The sequence below is a fragment of the Rhopalosiphum maidis genome, chromosome 1 (genome assembly GCF_003676215.2).
Source record: "Rhopalosiphum maidis isolate BTI-1 chromosome 1, ASM367621v3, whole genome shotgun sequence".
Lineage (NCBI taxonomy): Eukaryota > Metazoa > Arthropoda > Insecta > Hemiptera > Aphididae > Rhopalosiphum > Rhopalosiphum maidis.
In genome coordinates, this window is record NC_040877.1 from 11,799,995 (window position 1) to 11,826,262 (window position 26,268).

The window sequence follows — 26,268 nt, forward strand, 5'->3', positions numbered from 1 at the left end:
ACGTATGCCTTGCGTGCGTGTACTGCATCTCTGGAAAATTCATCGAGAAATGTTTTACGGGGTGGCGGCTGCGGGCGGGTATATCAGTTGCAAGTTCACCAGAGCACGACGTATAATAATAATAATAATAATATAATATAAAATGCGAATTCTCAGAGTAGTCTCGTCGTGTATATATTTGTGCGTATATACATTTATGGGTAATTGGAGTAATTTCGAAAGCAGCGGGGTTGATCTGGGTCTTCCGTCGATGCAGTGTATATACGTCATTATATTATGTTATACAAAGTTGTATGTGTATAATGTATATGTAATATATATATATTATATTTATATAATAATATACACTTTATACATCAATACATCTGTATATAAAAGAGGTCCTTTGACACGACAGACCATCAGTGTATGGGTTGTTTTCGCGACGACCAAGAAACGTATCTACCCTTAAATATAAGTTGTTTGTTACATAATATGTGAAAAGAAAAAAAACATTATTTTCATCAGTATACTAGATTTAAATAATATTTCATTAAATTGATAGTTAAAAACGTATAGGTATATAATATATGATTTTAAACATTTAAGCAATTTCAATCGTCTCTAGTTTTAATCCATAAATTGAACATTTATCGAAATTTTTAAGATTTTTTAGAAAATATTATGAATAATATCATTTACTATTTAGTCTCAACCAAAACCAATTACATAATACGTGCATATTTTGCATAAATTGATTTTGGAAAAGTATACATTTTTAAATTATAAATAATAATTAGAGGCTTATAATATTATTTTACGCAACTTGATTAAATTATTAGCCTTTAAATACTTATTATTGGTTATAACTTATAACTTTAAGGAAAAGAAAATATATCTTATATCGATTATACCTTCATAGTTCATAATACAAGACTATTGACTGTTAGTCTCTCTTCGATGATTAGTGCTAGTGCACATTGAATATATTGGATACTTATTCATGTATATATTTAAATATTTAACATTTGAAAGTTTCTATATTAATAATTTTAGATTCTGGTCGGAACTAAGAATTCTCAATGTTAATATCAAAAACTTGGAAATGTCATACAAAATTTATCATAAATACGTTGTTTTGCAGAAATAAAAAATATCGAAAGTACATCACTTTTTTAAATGTTGGATATTCAAATTTTGACAAAATTGAATATTAAATAAAATATAATACATTTATGAATTAGTTATTATAATTATTTTGTTATTATTCAAAATATACTAATCCTACGATTAAAGTACCTACGTACAATAGGTACCTACTTAAGACTTTTTACCATTACATGTATTCATATGCATGATATGAAGTACGCATCTCCATCATCCATGTATACTTCCATACCTCCTAAATTCAATATAAATATTACCCTAGTCATATATAAAAAAAATTCAAGATTAGGTTAGGTAATAAAAAATAAAAAATTAATAAATAAGAATTTTGATTGACTTTATGACAAAGTAAAATTTATAATTATTAAACTAATACATTTTTTACTTTAACTCACGAAAAATATTTACCAAAGTCAATGTGATCTTTAACTATAAAAACATCAAAATATATCCTAATATCCCAAAATGTCAACTATTCAAATATATTATTTATTATACACTACATATTATTTTGGTTATACTTTGTTATGTAATAATGTTGTGTAAATTGTATTTTTATACAATTTGTATATACCGTTGACACCCTTTACGTTTCTATTTTTAGAGTCTTTAAATTTGGCATTAATTATATTAATATATTTTATTATTTTAAATAAAATATCAATGTTAAAATCAAAAAAATGATTAATTTCGTGAGCATGAATTAAGGCCACGAGTGTGGTCATAATTCATAACAAAGGAAAAAATGATTTTGATGAATTTCCTTTGCTATGAAAGTGACGATTATGAGTATATTATTTTTTTCTTAACACCATGGAATTTCGAAAATATATCATGAACCTCAATATTAAGTTGATATAAGTCATCATTTCATCAATATTATAAATTATATAATTAATAATTAAATTTAGATTCTGAGTGCAGCAATAAATGTAAGATTTAATTTGTACTTTGGGTGGGTCAAAAAATAAAAATCCATAATACTTAACTAAATATCCGGGGATTACTAAAAAAAAAAATACAAACATTTTTTTAAATTTTAATATTATTATTAAATAATTGTTTAGTAACCTTAGTAACTTAGGTTATCTTGGTAACAATTAGACCACAGAATAGATGAAAATATAGTTTATTAATTTCATCTATTATGTGATTAGACCATCATCTTCGAATCAAACTTTCATCATAAGCAATAATTTGTCATCGAATTATAATTCAACACATTCATCGAGATACACTCAAAACCTATACTGTTCAGCAGAGCGATTATCTACCTACTTAAAAGTTTTATATATCTGAACGTAGCAACGTACCTATCAGGAAATACAAAAAAAATTAAGGAAAATCGAGAATTTTCAAACAAAATCAATTTGATCTCAAAAACAAATAACTGTAGATAAAACATTTAAACCAAATGTTTGTATTATAATTTTATATTTATGATACTTATGGTTATGGGTAATTTAATTATAAAAATATTTCGATTATTTCTGAGCTATTTATAGGCATGACAAATTTTCAAATTTTTTTTCATATGTATTTCGTTAAATATCTATAAAAAAATGATTCACTGGGTAAAAATTAAAGAAAATTTAATTAAAAGTTTAAAAGAATATTCTACGTAAGTTGTTCTTATATCTGTATAAAAATATTAATAACACATATTATTATACACAGTACAGTGAAACTTCCATACAACGAAGTTAAATAAGCGCAACAAAAAAAATTTGTAATGTGGAGGAATACGTTAAATAGAATTACGTATTCTCTAACAATGAAGTTCATAATATAGTTCTTAAAAATATTTCGTTAAACAGAAAATTTCGTAAAATGGAAGTTCGTTTATGGTAGTTTCACTGCGTATAATATGAAAATCTTGATGAATCATCAGAATAGTTATCAGAATAATTTATTATAAAACCATAAAATCCAAAAAATATTTAATACATTTTTTTTTATAGATATTTTAAGTTTAAAATTGGATGAAATTAATTATACGATTTTAATTATTATTTCATTATAATATAAAAATATTATTCATATAGGAACTTAAATATTTTACGTATATTATATTATTATGAATTATAAAATCCGCAATGATTTTTTTGATTTATTTTAAGACATTATCTATATTTATTCCATGAACCTATTTTTGCTGTTTCACGGTATTTATATAAAGATAATATTGAATTAAGAGTTATATTTTATAAGTCGATATAATATGGTATAAATACAGAGGCGTTCTCACGGGGACGATGGGGTGAGGGAGGCATATCCCTCCTTTGGAATTTTTTGTAATGATTTATTATCTACATAAAAAAAATTTAGGGTCTGTGACAATAAGTCAAAAATGAATATCCTCTGCTTCAAAAAAGCTGAGCACGCCACTATATAAATATATGTATATATATTGTTATTATTATAATTAAATATTTCTAATATAATAAATGCAATGTTCTCGGGAAAAATTAAATCAATCTACCACGTGTAATACTAAAAGTAAAATTAATACATTTAATAGCTATACAAAAAAGAAATATTATGAAATATATTTGATTATTTAGGCTAATATAGATATCAAGTACGAAGTATAAAAATTACGAAAAATTTTAAAAGTTCAAACTAAACACGGATTAACTTGTCTGTTTGATCCAATATTATATTGTATGTAATTCAATTTTGGATGTATACACACTGTGAGATAATAAAAATGTCACCTTGAAATTTTAGGACCACTTTAATGTATTAAATATAAATATAATGTAAATAGACACAATGATATAAACGACTAAAAATAGTTTTTATACCTATGCTAGCATAGTATATTGGCTTAATGTTTTTTTCCTATAAATACTTTTTTTTAATTAAAGATCAAATAACTATATACAAGTAGTTGAGGATTCAGAAATGGTACTTTTAAAAGGGCAAAATTTCGTATTTTGAAAATTATAGATACATAAAATAACGATACTATGTAAATTGGATCTGCAATAGTGTATGTGTAAATTTTGAAAATCCTGAATTGAATCTTATGGAAAAAAGTGTTCTTTCCTTTAATTATTACATAATATGGCTATATCACATTATTAACTGGAAAATACGTGAAACAAATCTTGATTAGTTAATTTAATTTTGATATTTATAATCATATATAATTTTAAATTAATTAATTATACATATAATTTACCATATTAATATAAAAATTGATTTTAAAATTAATTATTTATTTAATCTATGGTTAAAAATATTAAAAATATATAATTTATTTTTCCTGGGACTCGATTTAACTACAGCCATTTTTTTCGGGGCTCAACTTACATACCATCTTTTTTCCGATTTTTAACCGAGAAAAAATCATTCGGTGCCCAATTTACCGATCCCAAAACTAACTATATAAGAAACAAAATAACTATTGTCTATTAGTTCTATAAACTAAAATAAATTATAAATACATTTAAATGTTGAGGTTTTAACAAAGTAGACATTATAATATTACAACTATAGTTAATCTGTTAATATTTCAGCATTTCAAGTTGTAAAGTGATAAATAAGAACATAAGTTTTTTTTTGTTTCTTATAATCACTATAATATATTGACTTCATGAGTTGTTTTATCAAGGTGTGTATTGAGCAAAGCAATAGATACTTGTCCGATTTAAAAAAAATTCATATTTTAAAATATTAAAAACGTAAATTAAAATCATATGTATTTGCAAAATATAATTTTAACTGTCATCAATCATCGTTATATGTAGCAATATTATTTTAAAAAATATCTCTTTACAGAATTTATTTATTATTCCAATCTTATTTTAAATTTCCATGAGGAGGAAAAGGAAACTGTTTTGGCAGAAAATATATCCGCTATCTCATTTAACGGAAAGGGTTCGGTTTGATGAAAAAGGAAGTCGCCTACATCAAAACTGACGAATCACGATATACCATCTTTAGATATCATAAACCATCAAATACTAAAGACGACAATCGTTACAGTATATCATTTAGTATTACTATATTATACATATATTATATCCTGGTGTAAGTAATACTATATAGTACCAATCAAAGTTTCTCAAAACGCATATATTTGGTTGAATTTTTTTGAAGTGATACAAGGCTTTATTAATATAAATTGTATTACTGCATTTTAAGGACTGTATATTATTGTATTATTTTGTACAATATAAAAATGTATATACAAGGCTATAGAAATAAATATGTATGTAATACTTTATTATAAACATATTATATATATATACCTATAGGTATAATTTATAAAAGCTGTATTTGTTTAATATGTTACTAAAGAATTCTAAGTATTTCTAACTTACATTTTTTCCTTGCTTTTGCTTTTGCAAATTGTTGTATAGTTTCATTGATATCAATCAATTGTAAAACATCATTTTCTGAGTATACTATCATTAATGATGTTAAATTTTCTTGATTCTGGTTTGTTCTATTTTTATTTTTTATACTCGTTGAGTTGAAAATGATCTTTCGGCCGAACAATTGGCCATTGGGATAATTAAATATAATCTAACAGCAATTAAAATATTTGGGAATACTTCCTGCAATGATTTTTTGTAAAATAATTTGATTATTATTTATGGATACCTCGTGCAAATAGATAAAGCATACCTGATATCAATTATTACTACGCTATCAACTATTAGAAAATAAAAAATCAATTTAATATTTATTTACATTTAGTAATTTTTCGTGGTATAAAATTAAGAAAATTTGTATTTTATAATTATTAATTACCTACTATACCCACTAAAATAATTTTTTCTTTAGAAACTATTTTGAATGCATTAAAAAAATATGTATTGGAGATAAAGATGGGCCCCGGGACCGTGCCCCCTTTAACTCAAGTTTGGTGCCAAGATCCACAGTCTGTCATTGATCTTTATAGATCTTGTATGGGTGCAAGTGTGCACTATAGACCTATGCAGTAGCGTATTTAGATCTTAGACCGATGTTATCGAGGCCTTTTCCAAGTTTTTTTTAAATTTTATTTTATTTTGAGTTGGGGGCCACAAAACAAGTTATTTAATATTACATTATAAAAATAAATTGAACATTTTTTTTTTTTGTATTGAAATAAATCTACGTTAAAAATGATTTGATGTAAAATTAAAAAGTATCACTGTCTAAGAGGACGTCGTACACGTATGTATTGTTAGTTTGTCACTATCTTACTAACGCCCATACCGACCATATCAAAATTTACGTTCAACAATTTCAATTTGGTGTGTGTATAGCTTAAAATAATATAGTGAAATGACCTATTATCTTTTAAGTGAATTATGAGTATGTAAAATATTAATATTTAAAAATCTCCACAATTTATTCAAAATTAAAATGTAATGTAAAAACCCGACAAGAGAACACACGAATATTATTCTTACCCTTAAGTTTGATAATAGGTCATCTTTCATTCTAATATTTCTACTAAACACAGAAAATTGGAACTGCTAAACGTATATTTTGGAATGGACAATGGTATACATTAGTTAAATGGAGACAATACATGCGAGTTCAGCATTCTCTTAATTCCTGTGTTTAAGCCGTTTAAGGAGACCCCACATTCGTTACATAAATCATAATAGTCCTATGAACTATAAATAATATAATTGGAATACAAATACAAAATTTTCCTATTTAACACAAATTCTTGAAGTTTTAAAAATTTAGACTTTTTACATTTCAATTACCATACCTGAAAAAAAATCAAGAAAGTAAAAATAGCAATCTGCTGCAGCCGCCTAATGATTGTATCGAGCAGTGCCAAATTACGAATTATGAAACATTTTTCAAATTAGGAACTTAATTTTTACATTATTTGGCTTGGCTACACTGTTTTTTATCAAGCTATTTGATAATGCAGATAATTCATAATAATATCGTAAAATATTCTGTGATAATATGATAAAATTGTAAATTTGTAGCTTATTATCTATTGGGCAATAGACATTGGCTAATGTCTAATACCTATTGGCTATTACTTATTTAATAATTCTTAGTACTTATTAGTTACTAAAATTTAAAATTTTATTTGTAATACATTTGCTATACAATTGCTAATTTTTTGTATAGACAATAATATTAATATTATTTAGTGTTATCAGTTACTATAAATTAATTTTAATGTATTAATTTAACTCTAATTTTAATAATCTAAACTATTATTTATTTTATTCAATTCTCAACTTCATTTTCAGAATTTGATGAACGTTAGAATTGAATATTTATGATTTATACAAAAACTCATGTTCATTTATTTTTAACATTATATTTTCATTGAGAAACCAATAATGTCTCTAGAAACTGTTGAACATGCTTTAGCTGAGTTCTATTGCAATCAGAACGTGGAAGTTCATAAAATTTTATTGGATTTTCAAAACTCTATAGATGCCTGGAATCTTGTATGGAGTATGTTAGATACATCTAAAGTAAGTGGTAACTATGACTTCCAGAGGTAGAAATTGTCACCTAAGGACACCTTCTAGTATTAGTATTTAAATAATATTTATTCAATTGCGAGAAATTATTTCAATTTTGTTTCAGCCTCATGAGATACAATTTTTTGGTGCTACTACACTTCATATTAAAATTACAAAACAATGGCTACAATTGAAAAGAACTGATTATGTGCTTCTTAGAGATAAAATATTAGACACTCTAATTAAATACTACAATTCATCAGGACCAACGAATGTAATAAATAAATTATGTTACTGTGTAAGGACAATACTAAATAATAAATTTATATTTACAGTAATAATTTACATTTTGTAATTACTTTGCTTTATAAATAAAAGTTATTACAGTTTTTATTTTCTATTTTTATAATTACTAATTAGTGTAACTAAACATTGTTTTTTGTAGCTTTGTGCATATGTAGTCCGTACAATACCACATCATTGGCCAGATGCAATTCCACAACTGATGGAAACTTTTAGGAATTCTCTATCTCAATCATCTATAAATGTCAGTGTTATGATTTTAGAAATATTAATGGCTCTACCAGATGAAGTAAGATTTTTATTAATTTATTCACCAAGAATATTTTTTTAATTTAAAATTTAAAAAAAAAATTTAGTTTGGTGCAACCAAATTAGTTCATACACAGCGAAATGAAGTAAGGAAGGAATTACAACAATCTTCTCTACAAGGTAAATTTTTATTATTTATTGGTATTTAAATATGAATATGTATTTGATATTTTTTATTTATTTCTAATTGTTTACAAATATTTATTTAGTTTTATCTATTGTGGATAGTATTCTTAAAAGCGACAGTTTGGACCCAATTGTAGTGCATGCTTTAAAATGTGCTGCAGCTTGGTTGGATATAGGTTTTGATCTTATTAAATGTCATCAACTCACGGATACATTTATATCTGTCATTTTAAACCCTGAAAGAAGTCAAGTGTAAGTTTCTTAATATATATCGATTACAATTATTAATATTAAAACTAAGTAAATAATTTTATTTAATTGATTCACTTTAGATGTGTTTTATTGGCTATTGATGCTTTGAAATCATTGTGTACACACCCTCGTACATCTGTATGTGTGGCAACTGTATTTGAAGTTTTAAGTAAAGTGATAGTATTATCTGATAAATTATTTCATTTAGAAATTACAGAAGAACCAGTAAGTAAATCAATTAATATTTTCAAACCAATAAGAGAAAAATAACAATAGTTCTTTATTTACAGAATATTGTAGTAGATAAACTTTTTGATCTATTTTTGGGTATTGGTGATCAACATTTTCGTCTAATAGTACAAGGCCTTCTAAACGATAATACTAGAGAGTTATGTACAAAATTTTTTAATTTATATTTAACTTGTACAAATGCACCTGGTTATTATCCTGTAAATGAAAATTATAGTGAGAAAACATTTACATTTTGGTTTTTATTACAAGTAAGTATTTATTTTACTTATTTTAATAGTCCATACTATTTATTTTTAATAATTTATTTTTATTTCAGGATGATTTATTATCAAATGATGCTGGTCCTGATAATACATTACTAACTATTGTTAAGCCATTATATGTATCTTTAACTCAAGTCTTATTAAAAAAAGTGGCATACCCTGAAAATTTAGATACATGGACTCCAGATGAAAGAGAATTATTTCGATGTTATAGACAAGACATATCTGATACCTTTGTATGCATTTTTATTATACTTATTAGTTATTAAGTAATTTATTAAATAATGGTATATTTTTGTGTATATATATTATATATATAAGTATGTATGTAACTTAAAAGGTTAGCGATACTAAAATTTTCTCTATTATAGACTTTAAAAAAAACACTATCTTCTACCTATCAATATTTTTGCATTTTATGTACTTTTTAGTAGTTTTTCTATATTTGTATTGACTATTAATTTCTGATCATATGTCAGACTTATTTGCCTATATTTCTCAATAAATTACCCATAATATAATATTTTATATTAAATATTGTTTCAGACTTACTGTTATTTCATCTTACAATCTGAAATGTTAGATGTGTTGTTAACAATCTACAAACAAGTAACATGTGACCATGAAACTGCAATTGCACAATGGCAAACAGTGGAGGCATGTTTATATGCTTTCACTGCGATATCAGAACCTCTTCAAAGCCATAAATCCCATCCTCATATAGAACAATTAATGTCATCTTTAGTTTCATTACCGTATGAACAAATAGATCAAAAAGCTTCCATAGCTGCTATGGATACTATTGGTATACAAAATATTAATATTTTATTATTGCATATGGTGTACATGGTAATATATTATATTATTTTTAGGAGCATATTATTATTGGATGAAAACGCATCCATCCTATTTAGAATTAATTGTACCTCTACTAATGACGGGTCTTCATAATAGTAATATGTTCTCTTCAGCCTCTATTGCTCTTAGAGATATAGCTAAAGAATGCAGAAAATCCATTGCTCCTTACAATGATGTTATATTAAACACAGCAATAGTAAGTTTTATTAATCTGAATTTAGTGTTTATCTATAAAAAATTAAAATGTTAAAACATTCTAGGTCGTATTAAAGAAAGTAAAAAAACTTAAAGAAGAAATACGTTTAATGAATACTGTTGGAGTTATTTTGTCAGTTACATCATATCCAAAAAATAAACCATTTTTGGATACATTCATTAATCCTAATTTGGATGCTATAGCAAATATATTAGCTATTGAGGTTAATTTATATTTTTTATTTCATTTTTTAAATAATTGATTTAAATTTAATTTATTTAGGATAATGCTGAATTTACTAAACATAGATCAGAGCTACAAAATAGAATCAAAGTTCTTAATTCATTAGTATCAGCAATCGATATAAATGTTGTAGTTTATGAAATAATACAAAACATTTTTAATCTTCTTCAAAAGACAGGAATGAAATATTTCATTTCTTCTCCAGAAGATACATTATATGCTGTAAGTTCATTGCTTTAGTAAGATTTGTAAGTTGATGTATTTAAATATCAAATGTTTTATGTTTAATATATTTATATTTTTTTACATGATATTTGATGTAAAAAATATGTTCACTATACTCTGTTCAAAATGATATTGTGACTCAGCGACCAACCTGTATGCATGAGCATGGATTTACTATACAGCAGTCGTACAGAATATACAGTTAGTTGACCCAGTGGGGTTGACAAACGGTTGTTGTCTGACCCTGCTCGATGAAAACTCGTTGCCGCCGAGTCACAATCTCATTTTAAACAGGAGATAAGTAAGGTTATAAATATACATTTGTGTGTTAATGCGTTATTTACATTGTATTGAATTCTGATGAAAAGTAAACCATATTCCAATCAAAAATGCATCTCCCACCAAAATTTCACATACCAATAATATTGAATCATTCTCATCGGGTTGCTGCTATTAATCTACTAGCGAAAAAAAGATTTACTTTTCTTGTGGGCTATAATATGAAAATATAAGGAAATTTGAATTTCTTAAAATATAAAAACTTAACTGGATTCTAATTCTGTACTATCTACACTATATTAATTTATGTCCATCATATTATTAACTTACTATTTAGTTTCAATATATCCATAAATATAGTATGGACAATAATATTAATATGGTTTTTTTTATCATTATTCAATGAAAATGATGATGATATAGGTATTTTTAATAAATCTTCAATCCATCTGATAAACATTATATAATCTATTTATACTATAAAAAAATTTCAGGATGTTTGTGAATTGTTAAAAACAATTATTTCCAAACTAATGCAAGAAAGAGAAAACTGTGTGGTAGCTACAACTATGGTTATTGAAATTCTTATGATTGGATTTAGAAAATCCCCACAACCAGCAGGCTTGATACTTTTCAAAGAAGTAATTTAGTTATTTATTGAGTAGTAATATTATTCACTTATGATGATAATTATTGTTTGTCTTAGGCAGTAATAATGTTTGGACAGTACGAGGCAAGTATTCCACTTCTTAAATCTACATATGAAGAAATTTGTATGAGAGTAAAATTTATGTTTGAACAAGCATCTCCTGCTGATCAGTTTAATCTTGGAGATGTAATTGAAGCTTATTTATCTCTTCAAGGGCATATATTCAGAAAATGGCCATTTATTGCTGTGGATAATCCAAATGTAGATTTTATATTTGTTTTCAAACTAGGTAATAATTTAAATAGCAAACAATTTTAATGCATTATGGATAAAATGTATTTCAATTTTTAGCCTCTGAAGCATTATGTGCAAATGAGATATTTCTGGCAAAAACAGCAACATTTTTTTTGACTGCATTTATAAATTCAAGTAGAGAACATAGAGCCTTATATAAAGTTATAGATGATAATGGTCAATTTCTTGTTATGAAAATAATATGCATTCTTAGTAAGTTATTACGATTCTAAATGTAAATTTAATATTAAGTCGATTTTTATTTTTTTACAGAGGGTGATGTAGTAAAAAGAAATTTGGATACTATGTGTGAAGTTTTATATGTATTAAATAGAAATTATGGTGAACATTTAAGTAGATGGTTTCATGATATTGTAACAGTACAAAATATAGTACTACCAAATGTAACAGAACAAATGAAATCTAAATTTTTCAAACGTGTTCTTAAGTTAGTTCAATGACTATTTTTATGTCCTTTATAATTAGGTATTGTACAGTTACTGTAATTATTCATTTTTTTTGTTTTTCAGAGAAAGAAGCAGTAAAAAAACTTTACAAGTTGTAGTAAGAGAATTTTCATTTATTTGTCGAGGTTTAATTCTAATAGATCCTACAGAATGAATATACTAAATGCATTAAAAGGTAAATTTTAATATTACAAATACATCACATTTTACATGCAGTTTATTTAGTGTATGCTTCATCATCTGATGAAGATATATTAGCTAGATCTTCTATTTCTTCATGTTCCTTTCCACCTTGTATACCGGCAAAATTTTCTAGTAATTCTCGTTTTTTATAATCAAGAATTAAATTTTGAATATCTTGATCACTAGGAACAGGTGGTGGATGTATATAACGTGAACTACTAAACATAGTTGAAATATCTTCATCATCACTGTCAACTTCTTCAAAAGCCTATAATACAATAATTATTATAATATATCAAACTATGCTCAAGTATCGAAATATTTATATATTTATTTACCAAATCCATCTCGTCACAAATTGTTGGCTTTTGACCCAAAGCTTCTAACACTAACAAAATATGAAAAAAATTATCAAATGATTTTTAAACTAATACTTTTGAACATACTTTTTTTTTCTTTTTTTGTTTCCATGGCCAATAGAAGACCATCTTCCTCATCCATGTATCCATAATAATCAGCATCTATATTTTTCATAAGTTCTGCTCTAGTACGACGTGGAGGTGGAGGAGGTTCATGTTCAAACAATTCTCGAACACCCGGTAAATCTTTAGCAGCTCCAAAATATTTATAACCTCTATTACCAGGAACTTCTCTGCCTTCATGATCGAGCATTCTTGGTCCCATTCGTAAGAAATCTGGACCACCAAGTTCACGTATTTGATATTCCCAATGTTTTTTTTCCCGCAATAATTTATTGATTTCGTCATTAAGGTCACGTAATCTAAATTCTCCCAGTCCAGCTAAAATTAAATATATTGTAAATATATGAAATATGAATGTTAAAAACATGTACCATTTTGTATTTGTGCAACTTTTTTTGATATTTCTCTTATAATTTGAACTCTCCATTTTTCAGCTGCTTTCAAGTCTGTGCATTCAGTAGCTAAGTATGGCCGTCGTTCTTCCTTGCCACCATGTTCCTTCACCTGAGCTGCTCTCCACCGAGCCAAAGTAGTCCTATGAATAACAAAAATATAATAAATTAAGGGTATATTTTGTAAATATTAATTTTTAATTATTTTTATTAGTTCAATTCTCAATATTTAAATAAAATAGAATAAATAAGTTTTGAGAATCATTTTTTTTTTTCATTAACAGTTTTGTAACAGTTTTTACAATCTTAAGCATGTTTTAATACTATTGATTATACATTTTAATAAATTATATAGCATTTACAACCTTATATGTTTTATTTTAAAAAACTTACATTGCTTTTTCCGCGTTCCTGGCCATGGCTGATGTTAGGTTTCTAACGTTCAATAACACAAATACGTCAAACACTAAACGTTAGGTATTTAGCGACATTCCAAAATATTTTTGGAAAAGTTGAAGCATTAATATTCAATTAACATTATTAGTATCTACTTGCCACTCAATAATTAAATGAGTATTGAATAATAACTATGAATAATTAATTAAATTTATAATTGCTAATGCCTAATACACGGTCTTTAAAGATAAAACGTTTAAACAATTATATTTTATCAGGACTTAGGTTCGGTGCAGTCCTGAGATCATATACCAGTACCAGTGTACCAATAACGTTGGCAACACTGAACTGAGAAAATTCCCCTACGAGAACTTTACAACGTAAGCAGTGTCACCACACACAATACACGCGGCTAAATTGAACCGAAAGAACATGTGCATAGTGCTTATTTGTGCAATTGTGCATATTATTTTCTTGTATTGCAGCTGCTATTGTTCTGTTGTGTATTAAATGTAGTAAAAGTAAACTATAATAACGACTAGTAACTAGTAACTACTATATAACTGCTAACGTACAATGTATGTTTCCATATTTGTACCGGCACCCGGAGATCGCAGCTGCTGTTGGTCTAAAATAAACATCAATACTAACTTAATAATAAACAGCATACAAATTACTAATAGAAACTGAGCAAACGAATAATGATAGCATTTTTTTTACACATCGAGTTGACTTGTGGTCGGAATTGAACACGTACCTCAAATATAAATCGTAACACGTAGCCAGAATATTATTGTATTGTTTTTTATTTAAAATTCACGTAGCGCAACTAAGTAAATATATCATGAATAATTTGTTTATAAAATGATGTACGACGGCAGAACGGAATCCCGAGAAATCGCCTTTCAGTGCCGCATGACGACGAAATTTCGTTTCAAGTATTACGACAGTGTCACAGTGACGTAAACTATGTAAAAAATATTCACATTCGGTAAATGGTTACAAGGACAATCAAATGTTAATGTATTTTTCCTACAGCCCATCCCCATGGTAATGGCGACAACAGTTGAACAATCAAAATTAAATAAATGGTCCCCCACGGATTGTCGTAACGGCGACAACGATGTAAAGTATTGTGTACTAAACAGTATACAATTCCACACAGAGCGCTTAACTTGTACAAGTGGCAAGTAGTAAGTACCCACTGTCCAAGCGCCAAGCCCCAAGTGTCGGAAAGCAACTTGGCCAGCTCGGCGAACACCGGGACTGCGCGGGACCAAACCGGCGGCGCGTGCGATGATTATCGACTTTTATTTGCCGGGCGCTTTGCTCGGTTTACTCAGTGGAAGTGTCGAACGGTGTTGCCAACACGACGGTCCGTTCGCGGGCGATGAATGGCACATTATGGTGGGAAGCGCGGCGGTCGCGGGAACCGCTGCCATTGGTCCGTCTAGGCCGGGTACGGAAAACGCGTTCTTTGTCCGGCACTCCAACCGTATAACGTATTTACGCGCATCGCTTTCGCCTCCATCACCACCGCTCCCCCGCGCCACCCATTGCAGTGTACGCACACACACGAATGATCGTCGTTCCCGGTCGTTCCACACCTAGCGCGCCAATTTTTCGTCGTGTTTATGTTATTTTTTGGTTTTTTTTTTTCTCTCGTTTTTACGTATCACTCGCGCCAGTCGACCACGAACGCCGATAATTACGCGTAAGTCGTCTTGTACTCGTTTCGACGTGAATTAATACCGTAGTGGTTGTTCGGTCGATCCAGTAGCGGCATATACCGCGCTAAATATCGACGTTGGCGGCGGCTATCTCTCATTTTATTTCGTTATTATTGTTATTGTAATATCACCGGTGTACTACCCCTTAACCACCAGTCACCCACACACCACCGACAACACTTGACATTACCACGACTGCACAGGGAACTGATATAGAATCATCACGGCGGCCGAGATAGCATACCCGGTTTACTACACACGGACACGTTTACGACGTACAGGTGAGCGAACTTTTGGCGGCAACTTAAACGGTATAAACCTAGTGAATCTACATTATAGACGCGCGTATCGCGTCGACCGGCCGTAGTCGTTTTAGAAAATCTGAATTGCACCGCCCCGGCAAAAACGATCGTTCGGCGCCGGTTGCCGGGTCCCGCGCTCCGCCGGTAGATAAAAATTTTACAAGGTCAAGCCCGGGGTCCCGCCATAATGGATCGCGTAAGCCGATGGTGGTTGCCATGACGACGGCGGCGACGACGAGCAGTTCCATGCATAATAATAATAATTTTTTTATTATGATTATTATATTATTGTTATACATACGATAAATATTGAATAATGATAATATTATAGCGAACTTTGTGCCTTTGTGTATACCGTCGTATCACTGACACGATAATATCGGGATTTTATCGCATACGTCTGTTGTCGTTTCGCGCGCACGGCGTATGGGGTGGTACCGGTCAACAAAATGTGATATCCTAGCTATTCCTTTGTTATTGTTGTGGTCGTTGTTCTACCTTATGCAGACGGTCCGGAAACAAAAGAAAAACACGTGCCCCCTTCCGGAACGGTGGTCGATTTAATTATTTATTCGTTTTTTATGAAATGGTACATGGATAATACGTCTTGGGTAAATCTTTCTTGCGTCTGGTATTTATTATTTACTGGTCGAAGGTTACGGCGTGTACCGCGACCGGCATAATTCACCGGCTGTCGCGAGGGCCTTTCTTCTTTGTTATAGAAAGTCCTCCCGAGTACATGAACGAAATTAATGATATTTACTGTGCCGGTGCTAGAGCGTGTTCAATCTTCAAGGTCCGTCTCACCCCCTCTCGCTTTGTCTTACCCATTTCGCTCCACGTCCGTGGTTCCGCCGTTCGCGCGCGCGGGAACGTTAAACGTTTTCCCTCCAAACGGGGTCCATAAACCGAGTAGTCTACGAAATGTGTGTCTTGTTATGATTATTCTACGCCCAAGGTTACCCAATGTTACTTGTTGTTTTGGTGGGCGGTGGTGGTGCTATCTCCTTTGATCTCGTATCATATTTATGGTTTAGGTATTTAAGTTTTTCGTCATACTGTTCAGAAACATTTAAATTATTTTGTCGTTATCGCGGTATTCGACAGACACTCCGTGTAAATCATACCAACAACAATAATCGCTTTAATACACATTATTTTTGTTGTTATTAATAATAATCATAATTATTATTATTATTATTAATTGTCTTTACAATAATTATTATTGCCAATGTTCTGATATTACATTATGTACAACGCGGCGCCAATAGTTCTTTGTTGTACACCAACAGCTATATAACAGCTTATTCCCCTAATAAAAACCACTTATTAAACCGTTTACACATGTAATCGGTTTTTATCTAATTATTTGTCAATTGAACTTCGTTTACTGGGTTATGTTTGTTTTGTTTGTTACGAAGACATTTGTGGTAGACTTTCGTAATTTAAACTGAAATAATTATTACGGTCGACGGTGTTTTTAATTTTACATTATTATGACGTGAATCGATAACAAACATTTTATAAGAGTAATAATATTTAATAATTATACTGATCCCGTTCACGTGTTGTTGTAATCATTTAATGCGAATGTATGTTGAGTCATTTTTGATCGATGAATGAATACCGCCAATTCTAACTGATCTTTTATTTTATCAATACAATATAATAACATTTCGTGATAATGACGGCGATAAGATAATTGAATTACTCAATGCACAACAGCGTAAGCGCGTAACGTGCGTGCCTGCACGTATGAGATGCCATATCGTAATATTTTATGGAATGAGTCAATCATAACTTAATTTGTAAATTTCCCATCGGTTATAGGTAATAAATGATAAATAAAACTAGGTAGAATGTATTATTATACATTTAGTTCGGTATAATAATCGTATTATTCAATTTTAGGATTATAGACGACTTGCTTATTGCTTAATTTACCTAATATAGGTATTAACAACAATAATTTTTTGATAAATCTCCATTAATTATTAAATAATAGAGTAGAAGATCATGCCGTGCCAGCGGTAATAAGTGCCTAATTCTTCTAAATATATTAAAAGATATTTATTCCGTTATGGCTTTAATATAATAATATAAATATTAGACGGAAAAATTCTAATAGCAATATGTTTTGGATCGATCTATAGAAAAACGAAGTAATTAATATTTTGCTATTTTAGAAAATTCAATAGAACTATAGAAGTTAATGTAGATATAAAACTGAATTTAAGAATAAATTAATAAAAACTGTTCTTAAAATATCGTATTCGTCATTGATGTAGGTTAGAATTATTCATGACTGAAAGCATAATTTCAAGTACGTTTCTAGAACAAATATAATAACATATGTCGTAATTTAACAACCAAAAGCCTACCGTCGTCCCCCTTTTTCAAAGATGAGTTTATTGATTTTTAGTATTAACCTGTAGCGCCATCTTCTGGCTTCAAATACAACTTATGAAATAACTGTCAAAATATGCTTTGAATACATTTTTTCTATGGTTTATTGTTTGGATTTTTTATACTAGGAATCTAAAATATACTACAAGTCTCTATTAATTTGCTATGTTAATTCGATATACAACAGCAATTATAATTAATATCAACTGTTTTTAAAATGTTCAATATTTAATTTTGTTTTCAGATATATTAACTCAACAATCACCATGGATCTTGGAACATTAGATAGTCTTACTTTCTATCAAGACTGTATAGACTTTGACATGAAAAGTGATTATGACCGTGTTTTATCAAATAATAGTTTCAACTATGATGATTCATTGTCATTGAATGATGACAATATGATGTCCATGATGGATCCGCTCAATTCTGGATTATGGCTCAATTCTGATTCTGATTCACATCATCACTTAGACTTTATGGAAGGCGATTTAGAGTCAGCAATCATGGTTAATCCTAATTCTGTAATACCATCATCTGCTGCAGCAGAAATTAAGATTAAGGATGAACCAGTTGATGTACCAATTTTACCAAAAACATATCTACCTATTACGATTAAAAAAGAGAAGCTTGACTCAGTGGAACCTCAAGAAGTTATGATTAAGTTTCCCGAAATTAATCCTGAAAATATAAAATCTGAAAAATTGCCATTAGAAATAACTAAAGTGGAAGAACTCAAACCTATACCAAAAGCTATTAGGCTATCTGATTTGTTAAGTCAAACATCAAGTATTGGCCAACAGAAGACTGAATTAATGACTGTACGTGTAACAATGCCATCAGCCTTGCCTACCCTAAAGACAACTGTAACTTCTAGAACAGTTCCAATTTCTTTTGTGAATAATACTATTTCTGGGCATTACAAAATTGTTAGGCCTAAGCAGCAAATAAAACCAATTCAATCGAGAATTAATGGCAACAAAATGAATGAAAGTATGGGTCTTTATCCAAGACCTACTTATTCCTACTCATGCTTAATTGCTATGGCATTAAAAAATTCAAGTTCTGGATCTTTACCAGTTTCAGAAATTTATAATTTTATGTGGTATGAATTTGAACATATGTATTTAAACAACTAATGATTTATTGAATATACCACCTAATACTTTAATAATTGTGTTGTTTTTTCAGTAAACATTTTCCGTATTTTAAGACTGCCAGTAGTGGATGGAAGAACTCTGTTCGTCACAACCTGAGTTTGAATAAGTGTTTTGAAAAGATTGAAAAACCAATTGGTAGTACAGGTGCCCCAAGAAAAGGATGTTTATGGACAATGAATCCCAGCAAAATATCAAAAATGGATGATGAGATGCAAAAATGGTCACGTAAAGATCCCTCTGCTATTAGACGTGCAATGCTTAATCCTGGTAAGATATAAACAAAATTAAATTGTATAATTTTCCATTAAATAATTATAAATATTTATTTAGAACATTTGGATTTACTGGAACGTGGTGAGATGAATGAATGTTATGATCGACGTGACAGTTATTTCTTTGATGATGAAGAAGAGGAGGAGGAAGAAATAATCAGCCAAGAAATGACATCTGAAGATGACAGAATCAGTGATGTTGAAGAAGAATCTGATAATGAGTCAAGAATCGATAAAGATGATTCACCATATCAGCTAATAACATTTGGCCTAGATGATTTAGCTAACCTTAATGACCTTGGCAATGATGTAAGTTATTAAATTCAATAAAAGTTTCTGAGGAAGTTTCAATTTTAATTTATAAATTATATATATATGTATTAAATTATTTCAGATTGATGATGAAGAAGAAATAGAAGAGAGTTCAAATGATGGCAGCTTCGGCATTGAAGCATCAGAGTATAAAACAAACTTTGACGATTTGATATCTGTTCAAGACATGCCTCTAACATATGTAGTTCAGCCCCCAAATAAGACTGTAGTTAACAATAAACGACCGTATCAACAACCTTTATTTAAGGGTAGTTATGTGTTGACTAAAAGTGTTACATCAAGTGTACCAAGTCCAAAGCGAAAATTCATCAGTAGGCCAGTATCAATATTAAGAAATATTTAATATGAATATGTGATGTAATATAAAAATAACTGCGGGCCTTAATTAATTGCAATATTGGTAAGGTGCATAGCTTGTTCTGATGCCCCAATTTTATGTGTGTGAATTTAATTTTGGTACCTTTGAGTCTGAATAGTCAAATTATAATAAATTACAAATCAATTGTGTTATGTAATATAGATTTATACTATTTTATTTTCTGAGAATATTCATGATTATTGCAGAGGTTTAAATCATGTATATACTTGTTATTTGTACCTGTACTACAGATATAATTTTAGACTGCTACTCTAAGTTCCCAATAGTCAATTACTAGCTATTACTTCTATAATATTTTTATTTTATCTTATAATATTATAAATATAAATTAATAGTGATTTTAACTATCGTACTGATATTTTTTCAAGGAAGTATAAATATTGTATTTAATTAATGTGTATATTTATAAATATAGATTTTACATATTGCTTTCTAAAATATATTGATAATGATGATCTCTAATTTGTTCTATTTTATCAATTTGTTTCCTTTTTAATAGCTTAAACTCAATATGATTTACATAAATATATATGTATTTATATGTGTTAAAAGTTGATGGTTTTTTTATAGTTCAAACAAATTTTTAAAATAAAAATAAATTGAAATTTAATATTATTAATTATAGTTAGATGATATTGATACTTCCTTTAAACTAATATATTTTTATATTTTATATTTTTGTTTAAATTACAGTTTCAATGTAATAATTTTTGTGATTAGTATTTTAACTTAGAAATAAAATCCCAGTCAATAAAATTTTATTTCAATAATGTACTATATGTATCTGTTATAAATTTAATAAATGTTTAATGTAGTCAGGATAAGTGAAAATACTAATTTACATTATTATTACTATGAAAATATTATGATTTGTTATACTTGACTATTTAGACTCATTTGTTTTTTTTTTTTTTAATGTACTATTTAGTTGATTTATTTTACCATTCAATATATTAACTAAATCTAAAAATAAAGCTTGGGGTTAACAGTACAACACAGTGTATGTATAAAAATTAACTTACTTAAATAGATATAAAATATTTTGGTGACGTCTCAATTGGGGGATAACTATATTTGTTTACAGTAAGATTAAATCTTCCAATATTTGGTACGAATTAGTTAAAGATGTTTGTTATTTTGATTACATTTTGTATAATATGGGTTTTTAATGTTGTTTGTCATTGTCTACCTTCAGTTCACTATTTATAATAATACAGATGTGAAATTACTTTGTAATTCTTTTTATAAAAAAGATTTTGTCTTAATATTCTATACTGTATTGCATTCTGTTTTAGTAAGAAAAACGTGCCTATTTTGATTACCAATACATATATTATGTGTTTTTCTATCAATATATAATTTTTATATCTTTTTTTTAAAAAAAATTACCATAATATTTGGTAAGTTAAGGATTAAGTTAACCATAGAAGATATTTTCAATAGAAAATTAAATTATAAGACACAAAATGTCAATAAATTAAGCATTATTATAGTTAATATAAATATATTCGTTAGTAATTAGTTATAATGAAGTAGTTTTTTTGAGTGTCAGAATTATTGTAGTATTGTGTACATATAACATATGAAAAGTCTGCAGCCATCGGTCAGGTGTGTACCAGAGTTCAAATTGCATTTATATTGTTTAATTTATTTATGAATATACTATACTAAATATATATATATATATATATATATTTGTACTTTTTCCTGCTTAATATTTCATCTGCCGATGTGTCAATTCTATTAAAAATAAATGTCTTGAATTTTAAATTTTATTTTATTATGTAAATTATATATTATATAATAATTTTTGAACATCCAACATCTAATTATTGATTATCATTAATTCATATTTATTGTACAAATTTTATACTCTGTATATAAACATGATTATAGTCACTTTTTAAAATATTTTAAATACTTTGTCCTGTCAAATGAATCTTCCAATTCCTCTACTATTTTAACCTTTTGTTTTGGCTTTCTCGCTTCCATTCTGCGTTTGCGTTCTTCTTCACTTATTAATTCCATGTCTAAAGGTAACTAAAATCAAAAATTAAAATTTATTGTTTAATAAATATATTTAAACAATAAAACACTTACTTTAATTATCATACGAGGATCATTAAATCTAATGGTAAAGCTTGAACCATCTGGTTGAATTACTTTAGTGAGGTAATGTTGTGGATAAATATTTCGATGGATTTTTGTAATAGCAGCTGATTTACTACTAAAAAAACGACAAAATCTAAACAAAAAAAAAATCCTAAGATGAATATATTTAATAAAATACATTATAAAATGAACATGAATCAAGTATTTGTTGATTGTCTATTGATACTTTAATTTGAACAAAATATAAATGAGATTTTTTATAAATAAATTGAAAAATATCCTGTAGAGAATTTAACTTGTAATGACTCTAGGCACTAACAATTGATATATTCTATCATAAATAAATAAGTCATAATGTGCTCTTAAAATATTTTAAATACTAATCGCGTGCCTACCTACAATTTTTAATATAACAATTGCGGACGTCAGACAATTAGTGTTTGATATTGATATAGCATTATTGTTTACTATATATAGCTACTTTATTAATGACTATTAACGGTTATAGTTGTACCAGTGCTTTTTGAGTCAAAAAATGTTTTAAACAATTTAATGGCCATCATACAGTTTGAATATCTTTCATCTTTAGAAAGAAATACTTTAAACCTTACCTACCAATTTTTTTTTTATAACTTGTTTTAATGGCATTGTACCCGCATTTATTGTCTAAGTCTTATGAAGTTACAAACGTTAAATAACAAATTAGTGTTTAGCAGACTCAATTTTATGCTGTTAAGAGTTAATTACCTATTTATTCATGTCCACAATTACGTTATAAAAGGTTGAACAATTCATTTACAACTAGTATGTAATCCTAAATTAACTTGAATTTTTGAACTATTTTTAATTCGCTTTTTAGTTATTTAGACAACTTAGAAAACATTTTTTCACAGATGAACACCAAATTTAAAATTTACAATTATAATTGGTTTACTGATGTACTTAGTACATTTTGGGTATTTTCTTGTAGATTTGTAACCTACACACACACACTACACCATGCCACGATCTCTTAAATACTGACCTAACGAATTAAAAATAATATAATAATTATTAATTATTATTTATTACCGACATTGGTTTTTGTCGTTTTTGATTATTGTTATAATTACCTTTCGAACATGATAGTTTATTAAAACAGCAATACCACTTATCAAATTAAATTAAAAAATAAATTCATACTAAAAAGTATACCCATTACGCTTGGGACAAATCCGATATCCTCGTGTGGCAGCCCGGATATTCAATTATTACCAAAAATGGTTTTTTAACGATGCTCATGCGGCTTAAAAGTTGTAGATTGTTTTAATGAATTTATTATGAATAAATTAAAATTAATACAAAATATTAAATAGGTATATATTCTAAACTACAATTATTTTTCGTAAATATAAAATAATGATTGAAAAATGTTTTATTTTGTTTTTATACGATTTTTTAAAAAACACTACAGAAATTGCCGCCTAAGTATTTCCTGTATTAATAAACTAGTCTATAATACAACAAATGTATTTATATTATTTTTTAAAAAATTATATTTAAATGATTAAATTTTAGAACTGTTGTAAAATTAAAAGTTTAAAAACGGAAGGTAAGTAATCCGTTACCAACTTGGTAATCAACATTTCGTCGTCGATCACTGCAAACATGCTATCATAATTCATGGTTGGTTATAAATTATAATTTACAGTTTTCTTATTAATTATTTCTGATGTTATATTGACATTAATGTCTACCTAATTTTAGAATTATCAATAAAAATTAAATGCCCAATTAATTTTTTATTCAATGTCTTCTAAACTTACATAAAAACGCATGTTTCACCACTGCATATAAATTGTATTATAAATCAAAATACTTATGAAATATTAAAATACAACATTTAATGATATGTATAATAGAAAAATTTAATAGTTCCTGCAATTAGCAAGACCAAATTTTCAAATTCTCTAAAATTTTTCGTACTACTTAAGGAGGTGATACTAACTTTTTTTTAAATTAAAACCCCTATTTCAATATGAATTAATTTGTAGATATTTTTTTTTTGAAATATTGTTATACCTGAGTTAAGATTTTAAGGAATAGTTATGCAATTATTAAAAAGTTTAAATTAAGAATAAGCCCTTTAAATAATTTTATAAAAATAAAAAATATGTGTAATATTGGTTCTAGTGTACATATTTATTATACTTAAACCATTTTTATAAAATTTAAATTGCTATAGTTCCCGTAGAGCTTCCAGGTCCATTTTTATGGTTCTATTATCCTTAGTATATAAAGTTAAATAACTCAAAACTTATCTATTAAATTTTTTTAATAGATACCTAACATTTTTCAGAAAAATTATATACTAAAAATATGTATTATTTAAAAGTGGTTTTGTTATTTAAAAAATAGAAGTATGAATCTTCAGGGGACAATTCTTAACTATTACAAAAAAATCTTAAAAATTTATAATTGAGTATATTTAAAATTCCAAAAGTCAGATTTTGAATAATTGCCTAATTGAAGAAGAAAGAGATGGATGAGCATGTTTGCTGAATCACTCTTCACATTGATTTATACTTAAGATTAGTTTAATTTTAGTGTGTGTATAGATTGTCATAGTGATTGTTAATATATTTTGATATTTTAGAGTAAATCGGTATTAAAAAAAATTTGAAACTTATTTATTCATTCTTCTATCACATTTCGGTTCATACTTTCATTAGTTAAATTGTAAAGTTTATTGTGATATACTAAAATTTAATCAATTTAAATTTAAAAATAATTTTTGTTGCTCTAAACAAGTATTATAATATATATTATTTATTTTATATTTTAGATTATTATTATATTAAATATATACATTAACATTCACAAGCTTTAATATGTTTACCTGACGATATTGACCATAATTTTCTAATTTACTGCACTGGTACCCAACAATGAATCCAAATGTGATATTTGTTTAGAATTCAAAGAAAAATTAATATTACATAGGTAGGTAATAGTGTTGTTGAACAATTTTCGAATTTTAATATTTTAATATTTTATTTGGTTCTAGACAGAAAGCCAGTGATAAGAATGATAAAAATGATAAGATTCCGATAAATGATAAGGGTTGGAAATCGAAAAAGGACTACCAACTTTTAATTTTAGAATAAGTATAGAGGACAGGACCTAGCGTCCAAGTCGGTGATACTCCAATTTTATTGACATTGATCGCTAAGAATAAAAATAATCGGACACAGTTGTAGTTATAAAAATTTTGTATATCAAGGCTCATCGCTAGATCAGTAAGTTTCAAATTCAAAACTACCAGCTCAGCAAATTAATAATCTTACATATTTAGACCCAACTGTGAAATAAACCAAATAATAAAAAATTTATGGAATTCAAATTTATTTATTTTATTTCTAATGAAAATGTTAAATAGTCATTTAACGTTTTAATAATATAAAATTTGATGAAATCTGTCTATCAATATGTATAACAACAGATCTCTTGCGATTCACGAAGTTCTAAAAATAAAATCAATGTTTGTTTAAAAAAAAAAACATTTTTTACAAGGTCCCGCCAATGGTTTACTTCCACTGTCATCTCTTAAATATTATTAAATTTATTTATTGACTTATTGTGTAACGTGTTAATACAGGTTATAATTATAAAATTTAGTTTCAATAAAAAAAAAAGTGTTAATATGACAATTTTTGAATTACGATCATTTAGAACATTTTAAAAACTACATTATGAGTAGTTTTTGAACTGTGTTCAAATGAGATACTGCAAATGTTACACTTGAAGTGTGTTGTTTATGTGAAGTGTCGGTCT

General features: G+C 27.5%; 4 protein-coding genes across 6 annotated transcripts; 2 read left to right on the forward strand and 2 right to left on the reverse strand.

The window, feature by feature from the left end:
• Nucleotides 1-7,321: 7,321 nt before the first annotated feature.
• LOC113549010 (importin-13) lies at nt 7,322-14,293 on the forward strand. Of its 2 annotated transcripts, none has more exons than XM_026950145.1 (18): nt 7,322-7,601; nt 7,717-7,890; nt 8,038-8,184; nt 8,252-8,324; nt 8,414-8,582; nt 8,663-8,807; nt 8,873-9,082; nt 9,151-9,333; nt 9,644-9,902; nt 9,970-10,151; nt 10,216-10,374; nt 10,434-10,616; nt 11,393-11,539; nt 11,605-11,836; nt 11,899-12,054; nt 12,115-12,289; nt 12,372-12,483; nt 13,408-13,726. In XM_026950145.1, exons 1-17 carry the CDS (start codon nt 7,464-7,466, stop codon nt 12,460-12,462), a joined length of 2,823 nt encoding a protein of 940 aa, XP_026805946.1. In that variant the 5' UTR covers nt 7,322-7,463; the 3' UTR covers nt 12,463-12,483; nt 13,408-13,726. The 2 variants fall into 2 exon arrangements, with proteins under 2 accessions (XP_026805946.1, XP_026805947.1); XM_026950146.1 differs by lacking the exon at nt 13,408-13,726 and adding an exon at nt 14,040-14,293 and having other exon boundaries at nt 7,464-7,601.
• Nucleotides 12,473-13,999, reverse strand: LOC113549012 (pre-mRNA-splicing factor ISY1 homolog). The gene is made up of 5 exons (XM_026950147.1): nt 13,759-13,999; nt 13,345-13,508; nt 12,938-13,291; nt 12,830-12,879; nt 12,473-12,759 (listed from the first exon to the last, which is right to left on the reverse strand). The coding sequence occupies exons 1-5, from the start codon at nt 13,782-13,784 to the stop codon at nt 12,526-12,528; spliced, it is 828 nt and encodes a 275-aa protein (XP_026805948.1). The 5' UTR covers nt 13,785-13,999; the 3' UTR covers nt 12,473-12,525.
• Nucleotides 14,294-15,311: 1,018 nt separating the features above from the next.
• Nucleotides 15,312-20,723, forward strand: LOC113560883. 2 transcript variants are annotated; one of them, XM_026967001.1, is made up of 5 exons: nt 15,312-15,772; nt 18,444-19,304; nt 19,391-19,626; nt 19,690-19,940; nt 20,026-20,307. In XM_026967001.1, the coding sequence occupies exons 2-5, from the start codon at nt 18,466-18,468 to the stop codon at nt 20,305-20,307; spliced, it is 1,608 nt and encodes a 535-aa protein (XP_026822802.1). In that variant the 5' UTR covers nt 15,312-15,772; nt 18,444-18,465. The 2 variants fall into 2 exon arrangements, with proteins under 2 accessions (XP_026822802.1, XP_026822803.1); XM_026967002.1 differs by lacking the exon at nt 15,312-15,772 and having other exon boundaries at nt 18,466-19,304; nt 20,026-20,723.
• A 1,456-nt stretch (nt 20,724-22,179) lies between these two features.
• LOC113548857 (39S ribosomal protein L55, mitochondrial) lies at nt 22,180-25,506 on the reverse strand. The gene is made up of 3 exons (XM_026949946.1): nt 25,334-25,506; nt 22,444-22,588; nt 22,180-22,383 (listed from the first exon to the last, which is right to left on the reverse strand). Exons 1-3 carry the CDS (start codon nt 25,348-25,350, stop codon nt 22,240-22,242), a joined length of 306 nt encoding a protein of 101 aa, XP_026805747.1. The 5' UTR covers nt 25,351-25,506; the 3' UTR covers nt 22,180-22,239.
• Nucleotides 25,507-26,268: the final 762 nt, after the last annotated feature.